Raw genomic sequence first — 18,206 nt, 5'->3', positions numbered from 1 at the left:
AGTGTTCTTTTTTTGAAAATAGAATAAATTCAGAATTTAGCAAATTCGAAACATTACCAATTTATGCATCTTGTTAACATGAAATTCGGATATCCAGAAATTACTAATTTTTTAGGAAATTCGGAAATTTAGAATTTCGGAGCTTTCGTAATCCAGAAATATCGAAAGTTCAGTAATCCTGACATTCAGGTATCCGGTAATGTTAACAAGTTAGAATTTTTTAATCAAAAAATCAGATTTTTGGAGACTCAGAAACTCGGAAATTCTGAAATTTATTTTGAAACTTCAAGTTTAAAATACAGTAAGAGGAAGCCAGGAGGTTGAGTCTCCGTCATTGAATCTCGAACCGACTGATTTGATAATAAGTATTATTATTCTGGTACAAAAAATCTAAGTTGTGGAAGAGGAACCCGTGGCGGAAGATCTCACAACGACAACTACCGTAACATAAATATATTTTTATTTTCTCGATTTCTACTTCTCTTCGCTGAGTATTCTGTTATTTTTTTTCCCCGGAAAATAACTAATTTTAATAGTGAAATATGGCTGAACACACACGAAAATCGAGATAAAAATCCGGAAAATAAAATTATTTTTAGGATACGGTAGTTGTCGTTCTGGAACCTTCGGCCACGGTCTCCGGCGTTTCTCTACCACAGCTCCGATTATTTGTATCAGAATTCTGGAATAATATGATATCTGGAATCTATCTTACCAGTTGCAGTTCCATTCTCCAGGACATGACCAATTTGATTATTGTATTGAACGAATCATATGTCCACTGCAATGCTTTCATCAACATCTCACATTGTTCAATTTCGAGGCCAACCTGATAACCTATTTTGAATGTTGATCCTGTATTCAAAACAAAAAGTTATACTCAACCTTTCATTCCAATACCTTTATTATTGAGTGATGAATCTACACCAATTTTCAGGTGTGGACGAACTCCAGCCATAGTTGAATACAACTATGTTCTCGTGTTCCTTTTTTTGTTCTAGTCTCTCACAAATTCTCGAATTACTCATCACTTCATTAGGCAATATTGGGACGAAAAGTAACAACACAAAACAAGGCACACGATACTTTGCGGGGGGAGGGATGGGGGATGTAAAAATAGAGCTACGACTTACAGATGGAGGAGGAGTGGGATATACACGTAAAACAGAGCAGAGAACATAGTGAAAAGCAGAAACCAGAATAGGAACGGTGCCTATGATTGCAAACGGGAAGGAGATGGAGTTGTGAGGGTAACAACAATCATTCAAAGAAGCAAAAATAAGGTCTCTTTATTATACCGGTCATAAAACAGTTCTAAAGGGGTTCAGTGAGAATCTTGAGTCTGGATGAACGTAATAAGAATAATCTAAAATCTATTATGCCATGAATTATTTCCATTTGGACCTCCTCCTGGCGGACCATGGTTCGGACCGGGTGGTGGTCCGTTTCTCCAAGTATTCATTCCGTCCCGGGGTGGTCCCATCGGTCCAGGTGGTGCTCCCATTGGTCCAGACGGTCCCGAAGGTGCTCCCATCATTCCTTGTGGTTCCGGTCGTCCCAAAGGTGGTCCCATCGGTCCAGGCGGTCCTCCCAATGGTCCAGGCGGTCCCATATGATAACCTCTTGGTGGTCCGTGTGGTGGTGGACCTCCGCGACCCCGAGGAGAATCTGAAACCGTAGGTCAATGTCATGTTTACAAAAATTAAACAATACCTTGGAAGAATGTTGGTGGTCCCATTCCTGGTCCACCTCTTGGAGGGAACCCTCCTCTCATTGGAGGCCCTCCTCCGATCATTGGGGGTCCACCTCGTCCAGGTGGTCCTCCTGGAGGTCCTCCTCTCATCGGAGGTCCTCCTCTCATTGGAGGCCCTCCTCTCATTGGCGGTCCTCCTCTAAATGGCGGATGCATTCCTCTTGGTGGTGGTCCACCACGTCCTCTTAGCATTCCCGGTGGCATCATTCCACGGTGAGGTGGTGGCGGCATTCCACTTCCTCGCCATGGACCGTCATGTCCTCTCAATGGTGGTGGAGGTGTTGCATACATCATAGGCGTTGGAGGCGTTGATTTTCTACCATTTTCAACAACTTCTCTTTCTTCTACCACTCTATCTTCTTTGATCGGAGGTGGCGGAGGAGCCTTCTTCTTGTCTTCGCTTGGCAGCGGAGGTGGAGGTGGCGGACATATCATAGATGGGGAAAACATTGGAGGTGGAGGTGGAACTGGAAGAGGGACACCAGATGGTATTCTGTTTCTCATTGATGGCGGCGGAGGGGGTGCAATAAATTGGGAATCCAATGGCGGTGGTGGAGGTGGCGGAGGGGGAGGAGATGGAGAAGGAGAAGAACTTTTACTCGTTGATCCACCATCTGAACCACTATCAAGGTCCATTTGATCACTATTGCGTCTCCGTCTAGCACGGGAGTTCCGCTTGTTTTTCTTTTTAATACTAGATTCGGAAGACAACGATGGTGGTGGAGGTGGTGGAGCTGAAAATACAAATCAGAAAAGTTATATCCCCGATCTCTGTTTTTGAGAAACGAACCTTGAGGTGGTTTATCCGGTGACGTTGGCGGCACAGGTTGGGAGACAGGAATAGGGTGAGTGGACGGCGCCACCTGCGGAGGTGGAACTGGTTCAGGGACTGGACCAGGGCGAGGTGGCATTGAGTGGGGAGCTGGACTGAGATTGGAAGACGAACTTGGTGGAAGATGCGGATGAGGAGGTGGATTCGAATAGGGACCACGATGATTCATTCCAGCAGCTGATGGATGATCTCTTCTTTCTTCAATCCAGTCAGGTCGTCGTAAATCACGTGGTGCTGGTGGTCCGTTACCCGATTGTCTCGCAATTCTTCTTGCTTCTATTTCATCCATGTCTTTCATAAACCGTTTCTCCATTTCAATCCGCCTTTCCATTTCCATCAGCTTACGCATATCATCTTCTAGAGAATGTGAACCCAGCACATTGGACGCAAGATGCACATTCTCTCGAATATGTCCAGGGCCAGACGGTCGAAGAAGTTCTTGTGGGATCGGGGCTACCATTCCGCGACGAATGGCATCTTCGACGATCTCGTTATCAGTCATTCCGAGACCTTCTAGGTAAGCTGGTCCTCCTCGCTTCATTTGATTTGGAGGTGGCACTAGAACTGGGGGAATAGCAAAGTTTGGATTGATTTGTACTGGAGCAGCCACAGGAATAATATGAGATGGCATTGGTGTGACATAGGAAGAATCTGGTTTGCCTGGAATGGGTGGCACTAGTGATGGTTGGACAGGAATCGACAATGTTGGCATTTCCATCGAAGTAAAGACAGGAGGTGCTTGTGAAAAAATCGGAGGAGGTTTACTGAAATCGATTGATTGAGCCACCGGTATCAGAGGCTCTGCTCCATTTCTTATTCCGTCTAACGAATCTTCCTGATCTATCATTGGATTTTTCTGTTTGTTCTTCTCCTTCTCTGCCTTTTTCAACGCTTTTTCCTCATCTATTTTCTTTTGAATAATCGCCTTGATCTTTTCCTTATCAGCATCAGAAACATCTGGATCAGACATGAAGTCCTTCGCTGATGCAACTATTTCTTCTGTAATTAGGAAAATTACAACTTGGATATTTAAGAATTCAAAACGAACTTATTTGTTTAGCACTATTGACAATTTGAAGAATGAAGTTCACTTTTTTGGCTGCCAAATCTTCACCATTCTCGGAAGCACCAGCTGACGCATGAGGGGTAACCGATGAGCCAGGCCTGTGAGTGTCAGGGTTTTCACTGTCGTCCTTTTCCGCTGACGGTGTCTTTTCTATGCCATTCGGTGGTTTTTCCGAATTCCCATCTCGATCATCCCGATCTTGAGTCTGTCGCCAGGAAGTTTGCATAATCTTCTCTCGTTCCATTTTGAGTAATTGTGCCTTCATTTCTTGATCACACACTCGAACGGAATATTGGAAACGTTCCGCATATTTGGGACGAAGCACTATGATGAGCATAAAGCAGTTTTCAGTAGTTCCAATATTGTATGTGACCGGAGCGAATGTATCTGTAAGAAAGTACAAGAATTAATTACTCTATCAACAACAATAAAAAACTACCATGTAAAATTTCGGATCCTCTGTGTGGGAAGAGAAAGATCGAGAGAATCTCATCGCCGACTGGAAAACTCAGTTGATACACATTGTCATGATCAAGATTGTAATCGAGAACTTTATGATAGCTGTTGGAGGTTCCTGCAGCTGTTAACTTCAACACTGCGAACGCACATGACCTTGTATCGTTCATGGCATTGTTGGATTCAATGAGAAAAGCTTGTATACGACGAGGTGTGTGCAAATTGAACGTTTGATCTTTCAGATGGCGTTCGAAAAGACGGAACAGCGGACGTGTTTCGTCTGTTTGAGCGAAAATTGGTGTGGCAATCGAGTCGAATGGTTCATCAGCCATATAAATGCGAATTGGTAACTCCCAAGAATCCGTAACTCCCAAGGGTCTTTTCTCGGAATCACGCCTTTCGGACTTCCTGGGTCGTTTTTCGGATGATTGCTCTTTGGTAGTTGAAACGTCTGCTTCGAAATCATAGACTGGTGTCATTCCTCCATCTCCATAATCATTGTCATCGTCCATCTCAAGATCTCGTTCTTCCCGTCGTTTTTGCTTCTGTTGCTCCCATGCTTCGCGATCCTCTGTCACTTTTCTTTTCCTAGCTTCTGAAGCACGTCTGTTCCGTTCTATTTCATCTTGACGCATCGCTTCTCGAAGCTCTCGGTTTTTCTCTCTTCTTTTTCGCAACTCATTCTCTTCCTCTTGCTTACGAATCTTCTCTTGGGCATCTGCGAGTTGTTTTGCTTGACAAGTTTTGCAGGTCTTGGAAAAGGCATGGGACATGTGTTCAGCAGTTGTGTCTCTCGTATCATCACCGATTATAGAATCCAATGGCTGAAAACAAATATTGCGAAAATGTTAAAACTCGCAAGAATGAAAAACCAGTGTAGAAGAATAATCGCGAATTGGGTACATAGAACAGTACTCAAAACTTTTGATAATACTGACTTTGTACAGCTCAACGTTTCGCACAGCTTTTTCTAACTTTTCATAAAGACTATTAATCAAATAACTCACATTGCGCGGTGCATTGGATTTCCTTTTCGCTTGGATTGGAATTCCAATCGGTTTTAAATTCCAGTACGAAGGATTTCTAAGGGAATTGGCATCCATTGATGTTAGCTTCTCAATACTCAATCGTTTCAAAATGACTCCTGTGACAAAATCTCTTGCGCTGTCCACATTGAAGTTATGGACAAACTGTTGTTTCCATGCCTTGTATTTTGGGTTGTAACTATCGCGATTGTACCTGACGAAAATCTTCTCCTCAATCTGCTCAGCGAGTTCCCGTATCTCATTTCTATCGATTCCTTTTATTTTCATCTTTTCAACTCGAGTAATCATAGCAGATTCCAATTGAGTTTTGGTAGCTTGTCGCAGCGAATCAACCGTTTCAGGTTTCTTTTTTGGAATAGGTTTTGATAGTGCCGCTTGTTTTCTCGCTTGCTCATTTGCCTTCTCTTTCTCTCGCTCTTTTTCCTTCTCTCTTTCCAACTCCTTTTTTCTAATGACTTCAGCATTAACAGCATCCGGACCTTCTTTGGGATCAACGCGAAGTGGCAGCCAGTGAGGAGAAAGTAGAAAGAACGAAAAAAGTTCTCGAGTATATACACCAGCCATCACAGTTTCTCCAGTCAATGAGTTCATTACTGTAGCAGTTTCACCATCTTGGTTCTAGAAGAAATTAGAAATTAACGGAATATTTTTCTATCACTAACCTTTGAAACACTGTCAACTTTTCCTGCAATGCACTTCACAGAACAATAAATGCTGTGTGCTCCCAAGTAATTCCGCCAAACATCTTCTGACACTGATGATAACCATTTGTTGCAGTTCACACATCTTCTGAAAATTATTTTTATTACAAAATCTAACATCAGCCCAAAACAAACTGTTTTAAGTGAGCAACGGTTGGCGTTTCGTTGAACAATGGTGTCCACTTTCGCCGAGATTCTTGATAGAGAGCCGACATTGGTCTGAAAATTTCTGATTGAACTTTTGATTATTTTGCGATGCGACAACATACATTTGATAATTGAGAAGAAATGGGCAAGCTTCAGAATCGCATGTAAGCAATAGTTCCTCAGGAAATGCATTCAGTTGATTCAAATAGGTAGTCGATTGACCGTATTCTTTCAACAGTTTTCTTTCATCAAGAAACTCATTAAACTCTCTCATTTCGGTTAGAGAAGTTGTAATACAATTGTACTCCTGGAGAAGCTGTTTTCGGGATTTGCCTTTGCAATCTGTTAGCTTGAAATGCGATGGATTGACCTCAGAAACATTGGAAGTGGAAGGAAGATGTAGAGAATCATTACGACGACGTCTGAAAAATAGGAAATCAGATGAAAAACTAAACTTTTTCACTAACTTGCCATCGGTACTTTCTTCATTGTCCTCATCACTTTCTATCACCGCATTTTTCTTCTTTTTACGTGATGCTTGCTCTTCAGCTTCTCTTTTTCTTCGTTTCGATGCTGCATCTTCAGCCTTCCTATGCCTTTCTTCCTCTTCCTTTTTTTTCAGTTTCTCTTGCTTGGCTTTCCGACGTTCCTCCTTTGCTTTTCTTTCTGATTCTTTCTGTTCAAGTTCAGCTGCAGCTTGTGCTTCCTTCTCCAATCGTTTCTTCTCAGCTAACTCGTTTTGCTCAGTACTAGAGCTATCTTCGATTGAAGTTTTCTTCTTTTTCTTCTTAATAATCGCTGCATCTGCATCCGAATCTTCCTCTTCTTCTACAATTTGCGAACTTGAAGGCTCATCTTTCTTTTCCTTGTGACGACGCTTTTCTTTTGCCTTTCGTGGTGATTCTTCGGTTTTGGGCTCTGCAAACAAAACAAAACTCCAGAAACGTATTCACAAACAGTCTCATACCACTTCGCTTCCGTTTATCGTCTTCCTTACTCTTCTTGCTGCTTCGAGATGAGCCGGTATCCAACAATTTCAACAACTCGTTCGCCCGAGAAGCCTTTATTTTTTATTGTTAAAAGAACTAAAAAGTTTCTATTGAAACTAACCGATTCACTGACACTATTTTTCAGTGTGCTGCCTCCTGCCGGCTCGAGTTTTTGCAAATAGTTTCCCATGTGAGGAGTAGATGATTCTGGTTCCATTCAAACTGTACTCAGGATAACGCCCTTTCAAAGCAGGAGAAAAGAAGAAAATGTATATATATTATCGCATTCAAACGATATTAGTATTAAAATAGTATTAAGAAGAGGTAATAAAAAGAAATAACAGCTTCATACATTTTGTTTAAAAACCCGAACGAACATAGTGCAAAATGACAATAAAAATCTATTTTAGTTAATCAGAATCTGAGAACGACGACACGGATTCTCCTGATGATTCATATCCAGAACCTGCCGGTGCTTGTGACGGAGAAGGGTCAGAGCCGCGATGCAAAATTGAAGGATCGATTCCCTCCGACTCCATCTTTTGGATGACTCCAGCTTCAGGAACACCCTGCAACAAATCAATATACCTAAAGTTCTAGTTGTAAGAGATTACCATTTTCAGCATTTTGAAATATTTGGAGTATAATGGATCATCTTTGATTAGAATTACGGAGCTGCTACACTCAGTCACTATAGATTTATTCTTCTCGGTACTGCTAGAGGGGTTCGATGTGTGTAGGGGCACATATTCGATGGAAGCTACTTCTGCTTCTTTCTTATCAATAACTTCTGGTGGTGTTACTTTCAACTCTTTCTGGGAATGCTCTAAATTTTCTTCTTCTAATTTCATTGCAGATAGCTTCGCCTCCATCAGCCGAAGCCTTTGATCAGCTGTATCAAGCGAATGCTCGGCTCGCTCGAGAACATCTTCCATACGATTACCAAAGTTGTTAAGAATCTCGGTCATTTTCAATATCAAGCAGTTGAAGGTGACAGCAGTTCGGTGGTGGTCGATAGGTGGAACCTGGAAAACCCCTTATTGGAAGAGTTTGTTCTGAAGTTGTGCTCACCTTATTCAGGTCAATCTTTGGTTGAGTCCGACTGTCTTGCGTACTACTCATCACGAACTCAGTCTAAGGAGAAACAAGGATAATCACGAATGGTGAGTAAAACCAGAGGTACATATAATATGGTAAAGTAACCTTTCAAAAACCGATGACAAACTTAAATCCCAGTACTTTCATAGCTTGGAAGTAATTGATCAGGCAAAATCATTGATGGAAACTAATTAGAAAATAAAGATCACAAATCGGCAATAAACGTGATATTGCAAGGAAAAAGTGAGAAGAAGCCGCCAGGGCTCGAAGATCAGCGGAAAGAATACTAAATAGACAAAATATGAACACATATGACTATTGATTGGGTTCATCAACAACACGAATTTCTTCAATCGCCTCTATTTGGTCAGAAAGCATTGGATGCGGGTTGTGACGAGGGGTACTTTGAAATGAACTGTCACTGCTCGGTACTGGAGATCGATCAAGTACTGATCCAAGATTTAGAGGAGGGAGACGATCTTCAGGGACTAGAATTTCGTTCAGTGTCTCTACCATCGGCACGATGTCTTCGAGCAGACACTGAAAAGGAATGTTTATTAAGATGTTTGGGTAATTTGATATTAACCTGAATTTTTGAAATATCATCGTGTAGTTGGTTCAGACCATTCAATGCTGTTTTGAAAGCATCGTGTTGAGCCTTATGTGATTGTGTTTCTTCAATAAGCTTTATCATTTTCGCTTCTACACTTTTGCAAATAGCTGGAATTTTGGATTGATCTGCTGCCACAGCTTTCGCATTTAAAGCGAAGTGTTCTTGAAGACGACTCGCTAGGCTGAAAATATTTTTATTATAGACCTTCAGAACAGAAACATGTCTACCGGAAAAATGGTCGCGAGCTGATTTTTTGATGAGTGTACGAAGCACTTTGATTTGATGACGGATCTCGTTTGCCAATTACTGCTGGGATTACTGGTAAAAAGCGGGGGATTTCGGAGAATCGTTTGTAAATTTCGTCATCTTCAAGCTTTTCTTGAGGAATGTTGCCGTCTTTAACTGTGACAATGCCTTTGGATCGTTTTGTACTGGATCGAGTTAAAAAAGAGAATGATGATTGCTGGTTTGGAGGGTTAGAAGATGATGATGGGCCAGAAGTAGACAAAGAAGCACTTTGTTCATTTCCCATCTGAAAAAAGACACTGTCAGTATGGTATTCATTCATTTAGAATTGAAATAAAACCTTGATTTAGTTTTTTGGTGCGTTGATGCTTGGTCCCATCTGGATTTGATCCAATGCCGTCTCGTTCCAAGTTAGGTTTGGATCAGCTGGCTGACGAGTGATGGCTGGAATTGAGTCAGCGTCGACGTCTGGCTCGAACTCGCGCGGGATTTGGATTTCGTTCTAAAAATTTTTTTTTTTCTTATCACCAATTTGAAATGCACTCACCTTTGGAAGTCTTTGGAAAATCCACTCTCTATCCCACTCCAGATATGTGTGATCGAGTCGAACTTCGGATGGAACGAACGACATACGAGGGCTATATGAAAAAAGTGGGAATCGCTGCAAAGAATCTATTGCATCAAACAATCTTCTGAAACAACTGCAAAAATGTTCTCAGCGTTCTATCAACAGACTAGATAGGATAAAAGTATTGGGTTGTTCGTGTAGTGAAAATCAGTATCTAAATTTTATCCAAAAGTATCGCGAAATGATTTCAAATGCGTTTTTAAATACAAACTTTGGCTACTTGAACAACCCAATGGGAAAAATCCGAAAAAATTGCAAAAACGAGACCCCGCAATTTCCGGGGAAAAAAAAATCGGGGAAAAAGTGGGCGGAGTCGGGGGCGGAGCCTAAAATGCAACCCTGGCACGGTTTTGCCGCAGGTTTTTCTGCACATTTGGGCACGGTCATGAGGGGGCGGAGCCTAAATTGCAACCCTGGCACGGTTTTGCCGCACGGTTTTTTCGACTCCGCCCACTTTCCCCGGTTTTTTTCCCCGGAAATTGCGGGGTCTCGCAAAAACCGATACTCGAGAAAGCGCGCTCCATTGAGATGTGGCCGAGTTTGTCTTGGCCGAGAAAAGTGGCCGAGATTTCTAGTCCGCCGGCCGGCAAAAGACATTTTTCAAATCGACTTCAACCTATTTTCGACGTTGTCTTGATCAATATATTCAGTTTTAGCGCATGTTTGAGTCGACCATTATGCGATGAGCGGAGGGAAAAGTGGGACAAAATTATCGGTAAGTTTGATAATCCGTTTCTGCCTCTTCTATCGAATAAAGATAATATTTTTAGTCGTTCCAAAATCTGCAACAAATTGGACAAGGAGGATTCGGAGTTGTATATTCGGCTCAAAGAGAAAATGGAGAGAAGGTCGCGATTAAGAAGGTGAGCTACTGACTATCTTTTTATTTATTTGTGGCTGCTTTCCTGGATTTCTCATATGTTCTTTGAAATATTTTTGTTCTCTTTCCCCTTGGAATTAAAGTTAGCTGACAGAGCTAGGAAATTTTTTTGTCACGTTTTCGATTTTTGGAAAGAAACATCTTGAAAACTTTCACCGAGTCGATTGAATATTCACATGTATTTCTCAGGTCACATTGACTTTTTTCAGATTGGAAATGCAGCTTCACAAACTCGAATCAAGGAGGAAATAAAAACTATGAAATTATTGAGACACAGGAACATCGTTCAATTCTACGAAACTTTCTTCGAAAACGGAGAAACTTATTTAGTAATGGAGCTATGCGAGGGTGGATCACTGATGGATTATGTGAAGCAAAAAGGTCCTCTTGATGACTCCACTGCTGTACATATTCTTCGTCAACTTATCGCAGCAGTAAAATATATTCACGATGAAAACATTCTACACCGAGATTTGTCTGCTGGAAATGTGTTCATCAAGGATGCTACTAAATCGACGATAACCGTTAAACTGGGAGATTTCGGTCTTGCCACGAACCTTGGTCAGCACGGAACAGCCTGTACGATTGTAGGAACTCCAGGATTCATTGCACCTCAAGTGTTTGGTCAAAACTACGATCAGGCTGCAGATGTATATTCTCTTGGGGCCGTTCTCTACACAATGCTTACCAAGCACACTCCTCCAACGAAAGGACCTCCTAATTTGGAAAGTTTGAAAAAAAGAAACCCTAGTGCAGCTGATTTAGTGGAGAGGATGATGCATACAGATGCAAGAAGGAGGATTCAGTTGAAAGAAATTGTTATGACCGATTATGTGAAAGCGAAAATGGGGGAGGCTACCCCTGGTTCGAGAGAACATTCAAGAGACAGCAGATCTCAACGATCCAGAGAGCCTTTCAGATCTTCCCGAGATGGAATATCCCTCGAACGAAGACCTCCCGCGCGATCGTCAAGTCAGCCAGTCAATTCTCGAAGAGACCCAGATGGATATCGTGCGGCCCATGAGGTGAGATGATTGTCACATCATGTTTCAATATTGATTTGTAAATTTTAAGATGCCCACCACTTCACGTACATCTGTTGAACCGGATCGAGCAAGAGTACGACATCGTTTGAGTGCTCGAGGGATCGGTTCTAGCCAAGAAGATGACTTACGGCAGCAAATCTGGCCGATTAGAATGGAGAGACTTGTTGGACAGCGAGTACGTACACCGGGTGGACGATATATAGTAGAGATGAACACGCGATGCCGATTCGAAGTAGTCTCCAAAGGAAATATTGTACTACGAATTCTTGTTGTGGAATACGACCCTCATCTACTAATACAGACCGTCTACGTACATAAAATGTCCAACAGAGTGGAACATGCACGAAATGAAACCGACGATTTGATAGAATTAACAAGATCGCCCATATCATATACATCGTAAGTACAGGGAAAAATTTATTGGTAACGAAATCAACAAAAAAAATCATGATTGCTAATATCCTGGCGCTGTTCTGGGCGTTGGGCAATGCTCACATCCACCACCTGTTCCTGGCTCTCCTGGCGGCCCTGGTTGTCCAGGTCTTCCTGGTTGACCATCTTTTCCGTCTCTTCCTGGTTCTCCCGCAGGCCCTTGCTCCCCGTCTTGTCCTGGGTTTCCTGGCGTTCCTGGAAGTCCATCTGGACCTGGCAATCCAGGAGGTCCTGGTCTTCCGGGTGGTCCCTGCGCGACATTAACTTCATCACATTTTCCTGGCTCTCCATTATCTCCTGGTTGTCCTGGGTCACCGTCTTCTCCCGGTTGTCCATCCTCTCCTGGTTCTCCTGGTTGTCCAGGTAATCCGGGAACTCCTGGAAGACCATCCTTTCCGTTGCGACCAGATTGTCCTTTTGGTCCAATGTTTCCTGGTGGTCCTGGTGGTCCAACAGGGCAATCGTAGCATGGTGCAGAAGTGTCACGCCTGGCTCCAGAATCTTTTGCATCTGTTCCGTCTTCACCGTTCAGCCCAGGTTTACCATCGCGTCCGTCTCTTCCATCCTCTCCTGGGGGGCCTGGTGGTCCAGAAGGACCTGTCTTGCACGAGCAACATTGTCCTCCTGGGGACAATGACGACTTGCTACTGCTGAATCCAGATTCACTGTTTGTGTTTGATTCAGAAAAATCATATCCTGCTTGTTTCTTCACAATAATTCTTCGGCCTTTGATTCCTGATGCCGTTTGCATTCGCTCGTATTGAATAAAGAGTCCCACAGTTCTGTGACGACAGAAATCGATTTCACTATGTAAGTTGGTTTGAATATGCTGCATGTAGTTATAGAGAAGTGGGATGGCAACGATACATGTCAGTGTAGAGACAGTACTGAAAAAGTCTTCTTTTTTTTAGTAAAAACGTTTCACTGTTACCTGATACAAATTCCGAGAAATGCGACTTTTCGAAGCATAGAAGCTTCATGGTTAAGTTCTTTTTCATCCATAATAATCAGACAAATTGAGATGGGATGCTTCGAATTTCATTTGAATTCTCAGCTTTTATGTCGGATTGTTTTTTAACCTCAATATCGGATTTTAGATGTCTTCCCTAGCGATATAGGGCACTTTTTTCTTTTTCTTCAAACGCAGTTTCTTCTCCTTTTTCTCCCGACCAATTTTTTTACATGCGTACGGCTTATCAATGAAATCTATTTTCTCTTCTAACGTTCCGGATAGTTTGTTCCGCGGCGCTTATCTCATTCTCACTCGCTTGGTTTTTGTTCGGTTTTCAAGTTGGCCGGCAGCTTTTTGATTTAACGATTTTGCGAATTGTTGGGGACAGATTCGTTAGGAAGCTTCAAAAGTTCAAATTTCGAGGAAATAAGGAAATAAATTATATTTTACAGGTTATCACAACTACCAAAAGAAGTGATGAACGATTACATGCGGCTGGAAAAAATGATGGTATCTACAATCGCAAGTCGAGTGGCAAAGATCACGCATCGTCGACCTTCACAGTTTCCTGATGCGTCAGCGCAGCTGATGGAAAATGGGGATTTGCGAATACGGTTTCCAAATTCACTGATTGTTCGAAGGAAATCAAACGGGGAAGTTCATAACTATATTGACGGATTCGCAAACAATAAAGAAGAAGTTCGTGGTTTGCAATTGAGCAAAGTTCGGGAAGTTTATGCATGTCTTACTCAACTTGAACAGTGCCTGAGTAGGATGAATCCGACGATGAAAATATTACCGATGGTGTTCAGTGCTGGACCTGATATGTAAGTTTGCCTATATCACAGGAACAAAGAAAGATAAGAAAACATTCAGCGTTGCTACTTACAATAATTCGCCGTCGTCAATCTTGCCTTCAACTTCTTCGCAAGCTTCTCGTTTCCCATTCAGTGAGATCTCAAGCAGTCAACAGTTGGTTCCTCACTCAGCTCCCATTCCCAACAAACCATTGTCATCGCGAACGACGTCTTCGTTAAATGTTAGAAATGGGGTTTCATCAGACGAAAATACCGCTCCGGCCGCAACCCGACAGAAGTACAAAGCTAGACTCGTATGTTCCTTTCTCATCAATCAAAATGTGCTAACAGAAACAATATTTAGGACCCGGTGACAGGAAGGATTGTATCAGTACAAGCCGAAGATAACCGAAAATTGCGTTGTTCCACTAGTAAACCTGATCAATTCATCTTTACGGATCCTTCGATTAGTTCTAGCGAACAGCGGTTCATGCGGAACGGACGAGTCCCTGAACGAGCGTCAGAAATGCTCCACGCGCTTTTGGTGTATATGAAGAAAAAGCAAAACTAATAATAATCTGTATCTATCATTCGAGTGTTTAGTCTTTCAGTGACATATCCGATTCTCATCTCTGTGTATATCATACATTTCAGTTGATCTCTTCTTTTAACTTTTTTTTTGCCTTCTTCCTTTTTTTAATAAAACTCTTATTTTTGATTTTCGTTACTAATTTTCTTTGGTTTTTAAATCCATTATATGTTATCTCATTATCCAATGATTTTTTCCCTATTTCGCCTTATTATAACTGTTCCAGTAATTTGTCGATGGCAAACCGCTTTGGAAAAAGTAATTGGCAAGATGTCGACCGGCTGAATCTGATGAAGGTGTGCCTGAAGTACCAGAAGTGGGACGAACGTTTGCGTGAAATGCGAGCCACCTATCCAAACATCCCGCTAGGATACTTCACGGAGAACGTATGTTTTTGAAATACGGTGAATATCATAATTCAGCTCGTCCATTTACAGTCATGTCGTGAGGAACTAGAGAGAATCATGTCACTGCCAACACCCAACGTTCGACTGGATGTTTCGAATACATTCGTTTACAGTAGGAAAATCATAATGGAGAAGTGGATTGACCATTTGAAAGCGGAAGTGAAAAAGTCCCAAGACTCGGAACTGGAACTGTACTTGGTGAAGCTCAGAAGCAACTTTAGTTTGCTGAAAGAACTTGTTACTCCAGGGATTACGGAGAAGAGAAAGGATGAGCTTTTTGCGATACTACAACCAATTGCTGAACAGAAAAAGAATGATGATTCCTTCAAAAGAGTGATTGGTTCTTTAAACTTGGCCGCCACTGATATTTTGAGTAAAAACCCTGCAATAGATTTATCAAACATCGAATTACCACCTTCAAAAGAACCTGATGAAGAAATGGATACTGGAACCAATGACTTCCTTACACCTGCAACTTCAGCCGAGACGTAAGTTACAACGAAACTTCTACTTGAAATATGTCTATGGTTTTCAGATATGATATGTCGTTCTTCTCTCCTCCTCGAAAAAGACTCACTCTGGCTGAGGCTCTTGCGGAGGCTGTTCCAATTCCAGCACCTCCCCCTGTTCCTGTATTCGAAGAAATGCCAGACGATTTTCTGGAACCTCCCGCGCGGTCACCAATTCGGGAAGAAGAAATGCCAAGTTCTCCGAGAAAGAATGTCGTTCCGGATTCTCCGATAAAAAAGCCAACAGAAGAAACTTCGAAGAAGCGTATTCCGGCAGAGGTTTTGTCAGTCGAATCTTCACAAGTTACGCCGTATACACCTGAACAACAAGCTCTACAATCTCCGAAACAGGATGCATCGGAAGCATCTTCTAAGCAACCAGCCTCATCTCCAAATAAGCAAATTGTGACACCATCGAGTGAACAACAACCGACTTCGAGTGGTCAACCGATTGCACCGTCAAGAACTGCTCAGAGGACTGCAAGAAAGATAGAATCGTCAGTATTGGAAGTAAAAGTTGAAGATATTAAAAAAGAAGAAGCGACACCTTCTCCATTGCTAGATTCCACTCCAGCACCTTCAGAACGGCCTGTTGCTTCTTCTCCGAGCTTGCGCTCACGTGCCCGTCCAAGACATAGTTCACATTCTTCGTCAACCACGAAGAAGAACGATGATTCCTCCGAAACCTTGAAAGAAGAAACTCCTGAGCCTTCAGCAGTTCCACCGAGAAGACGTCTTCAAGAACGATCACAAGAGCCAACAATTCCCGGGTTCGTTCCTCACCTCATTTATATATATAGTTAATTTCATGATCTAAGTTCCTCAAGGAAACGCAACGCTCGTAAACCCCATGAAGACAGTCCATCGATTCCTCCACTTTCTCGTTCGGAAAGTGGCGTGGATTTGCTAGCTGCTTCTCCATTGAATTTGCCGTGTCGCGAAATTGAAGTTCAAACTGAAATCACCATTCGTGAAGCTGTTGAAGAAGTGTCGATTGGCGAGCGACGTCGTACTCGGGGTGTGCAGCAGCCTGTCCGCAAGGGCAGGAAATCACAGGCTCCCACAGAGGCTGCTCGTTCAATGTCTCGTGCATCTTCTGCGTCAACTTCTGTCATCAGAAACCAGACACGCCACATCGCAGTCCAGACAAGTCCTCGTTTTGAGCTGGACGAAAAAGAGATTATTTTATTCCATGTCGACATTCATCCGAAGTACTCACTTCCTGTCGCTGACCACGAGTCGACTTTACAACAAATCAATGTCGAAACTTGCAATGTAATTTGACTTGAAGAAATTTATTAGGTTAAACTTGGAAATTGCAGGAAATCGACAGAGAGAATGCCGCCCGTGCTGAACAAAAAACAGAAGTTGTAGATTCGACAGAAGACGAAGAAATCACAGTTGTCGTTGAAACAGATGAACCGGCCGGAAATAGTGAGATATCTTCGGAATTCCTTGTATAATTTTTTTATTCAGAGCTAAAATCAGACCTTGGATTTGAAGTAGCTTCAGCAATGTCTGATCATCGCTATGTCCGCATCTCTGCTGGTTTGCGCGACGTTACTTCGCAATCACGAAATCGTGATAAAACTGCTGAAGCGGCAATGAAGGTACGCTCAGTTTTGTAAAAGTTGAAATTTTCTACATTATTTTTTTCAGGCCAATCTAATGAAACGCTGGGATACCATAGAAAGACATCCATGCGCCGAACCGTTCAGAGAGCCCGTGCCTGAATGTGAAGAAGAATACGGTTTGGGTATTCACGAAAAAGTCGATTTATCAGCGATTAGAAGAGATATTGATACCGGAGTGGTCGACGGACTAACTTTATTCTTACTTCGAACCTATCGCATGTTTTCAAACGCTGTCATGTTCAATGGGTACGATCATGATGTCGCCTTACAGGCAAAAGATATTCACTGTAGCACGATGAAACTAATGGTACAGGAAATTGCTGAAAAATCGAAGAAAGGCCACCCATGTTCGGTGACCACCTATTCGAGAGATCAGAGTATTGACCAGGAAGGACCTAGTACGCCATTAGCAGAAAGGGAAGTATCGATTCCGCACAGTATCGAAGGATCTTCAACAAAAATTTCTCGCAGGGAGCAAAGCACCGAAGGTGCAGCGACACCCACCGGAAGCCGAAGACTAAAAAGACAAAAACCAGCCAAATAATTGATATTTTTTCGAATGCATTTCCAAATTAACCATATGCAATATTTTGGCCAAGAAACGTTTCTTATATTCCTGCTGTTTCTGATCTTGTTTCGTCCAAATTTGTATTACCAAAAAATGTCTCAGGACTATTTACCACACTTTACGATCTGTTTTATTTTTAAGGAATAAAGGTTTATTCGAAAGTTGCAATGTATATCCAATATTGTCTGTATAGTTCGATCATCAATTTTACTTCATTTTTTCCGTCTTCTTTATGGGGTTATTCATTAGTATTTCTTTGCATTTTTTTGCATTTTTTTACTAATGAATAACCCCATTATATTCAAATTTTTCTTCCTCCTCTTTCTTCTTCTGAGGATTCTGAAAAAAATTTTGAAAACTGAAATATTTATACTTTTTGAAAAAGCTGAAAAACTTTGTCCCTGAATTTTTCGGTCTAAAAGTGTTCAGGTGATTTTTCAGCAATTACATGGATTTCTGAAAGTTGAAGTCAGAACTTTGTACATAAAAAATTATTTCAAAAATTGAATAAAATTAATCATTTTTAATATTTATGCGAAAAAGATCAGATAAAATCCTTAAATCAGTATGATTTTTGAAAATGCTGAAATTTTGCTCCAGGCCTGCCACGCCAAATTTTTTCTTGGTAGATCAAACTTTAATTTGCAGTTCCATTGAATGCCCAAAACATTTATTCTGAATTGTTTTTTTGGTTTCTTGGTGCTCGCTACACTAGTTTATACACTGCACGCATTTGAGGTGCTTCACGCACGCATTCGAGACCCCGGAAATTCCGGGAAAAAAAAAACTCCGGAGAAAAGTGGGCGGAGTCGAGGGC

The 18,206-nt window shown here is 41.9% G+C and overlaps 7 protein-coding genes across 7 annotated transcripts; 2 read left to right on the top strand and 5 right to left on the bottom strand.

Annotated features, from left to right (window-relative positions):
- Window positions 1-1,366: 1,366 nt before the first annotated feature.
- Window positions 1,367-7,180, bottom strand: CBG02458 (the record flags this gene model as incomplete). The annotated part of the gene is given in 10 exon segments (XM_045242559.1): window positions 1,367-1,668; window positions 1,714-2,252; window positions 2,279-3,584; window positions 3,634-4,038; window positions 4,091-4,931; window positions 5,115-5,771; window positions 5,816-6,092; window positions 6,124-6,936; window positions 6,947-7,062; window positions 7,112-7,180. 10 exon segments carry the CDS (start codon window positions 7,178-7,180, stop codon window positions 1,367-1,369), a joined length of 5,325 nt encoding a protein of 1,774 aa, XP_045092295.1.
- Window positions 7,181-7,400: 220 nt separating this feature from the next.
- Cbr-ddl-1 lies at window positions 7,401-8,112 on the bottom strand (the record flags this gene model as incomplete). Its single annotated transcript, XM_045242558.1, has 3 exons — window positions 7,401-7,559; window positions 7,605-8,015; window positions 8,062-8,112. 3 exons carry the CDS (start codon window positions 8,110-8,112, stop codon window positions 7,401-7,403), a joined length of 621 nt encoding a protein of 206 aa, XP_045092294.1.
- A 291-nt stretch (window positions 8,113-8,403) lies between these two features.
- On the bottom strand, window positions 8,404-9,233 carry CBG02460 (the record flags this gene model as incomplete). The annotated part of the gene is made up of 3 exons (XM_002630720.1): window positions 8,404-8,628; window positions 8,675-8,882; window positions 8,929-9,233. The coding sequence occupies 3 exons, from the start codon at window positions 9,231-9,233 to the stop codon at window positions 8,404-8,406; spliced, it is 738 nt and encodes a 245-aa protein (XP_002630766.1).
- Window positions 9,234-9,449: 216 nt separating this feature from the next.
- Window positions 9,450-9,578, bottom strand: CBG25637 (the record flags this gene model as incomplete). Its single annotated transcript, XM_045242557.1, has 1 exon — window positions 9,450-9,578. One exon carries the CDS (start codon window positions 9,576-9,578, stop codon window positions 9,450-9,452), a length of 129 nt encoding a protein of 42 aa, XP_045098172.1.
- A 679-nt stretch (window positions 9,579-10,257) lies between these two features.
- Cbr-zyg-1 lies at window positions 10,258-14,253 on the top strand (the record flags this gene model as incomplete). The annotated part of the gene is made up of 7 exons (XM_002630721.1): window positions 10,258-10,290; window positions 10,346-10,438; window positions 10,665-11,480; window positions 11,530-11,900; window positions 13,338-13,712; window positions 13,762-13,996; window positions 14,047-14,253. The coding sequence occupies 7 exons, from the start codon at window positions 10,258-10,260 to the stop codon at window positions 14,251-14,253; spliced, it is 2,130 nt and encodes a 709-aa protein (XP_002630767.1).
- On the bottom strand, window positions 11,956-12,935 carry Cbr-bli-2 (the record flags this gene model as incomplete). Its single annotated transcript, XM_002630722.1, has 2 exons — window positions 11,956-12,820; window positions 12,865-12,935. The coding sequence occupies 2 exons, from the start codon at window positions 12,933-12,935 to the stop codon at window positions 11,956-11,958; spliced, it is 936 nt and encodes a 311-aa protein (XP_002630768.1).
- Window positions 14,254-14,507: 254 nt separating the features above from the next.
- CBG02464 lies at window positions 14,508-17,365 on the top strand (the record flags this gene model as incomplete). The annotated part of the gene is made up of 7 exons (XM_002630723.1): window positions 14,508-14,657; window positions 14,709-15,166; window positions 15,214-15,957; window positions 16,006-16,462; window positions 16,510-16,621; window positions 16,664-16,797; window positions 16,847-17,365. The coding sequence occupies 7 exons, from the start codon at window positions 14,508-14,510 to the stop codon at window positions 17,363-17,365; spliced, it is 2,574 nt and encodes an 857-aa protein (XP_002630769.1).
- Window positions 17,366-18,206: the final 841 nt, after the last annotated feature.

Source organism: Caenorhabditis briggsae (assembly GCF_000004555.2).
Source record: "Caenorhabditis briggsae complete genome, chrII, whole genome shotgun sequence".
NCBI classification, from domain to species: domain Eukaryota; kingdom Metazoa; phylum Nematoda; class Chromadorea; order Rhabditida; family Rhabditidae; genus Caenorhabditis; species Caenorhabditis briggsae.
Note: the sequence above shows the minus strand (reverse complement) of the source record. Positions and strands in the feature narration are given on the sequence as shown.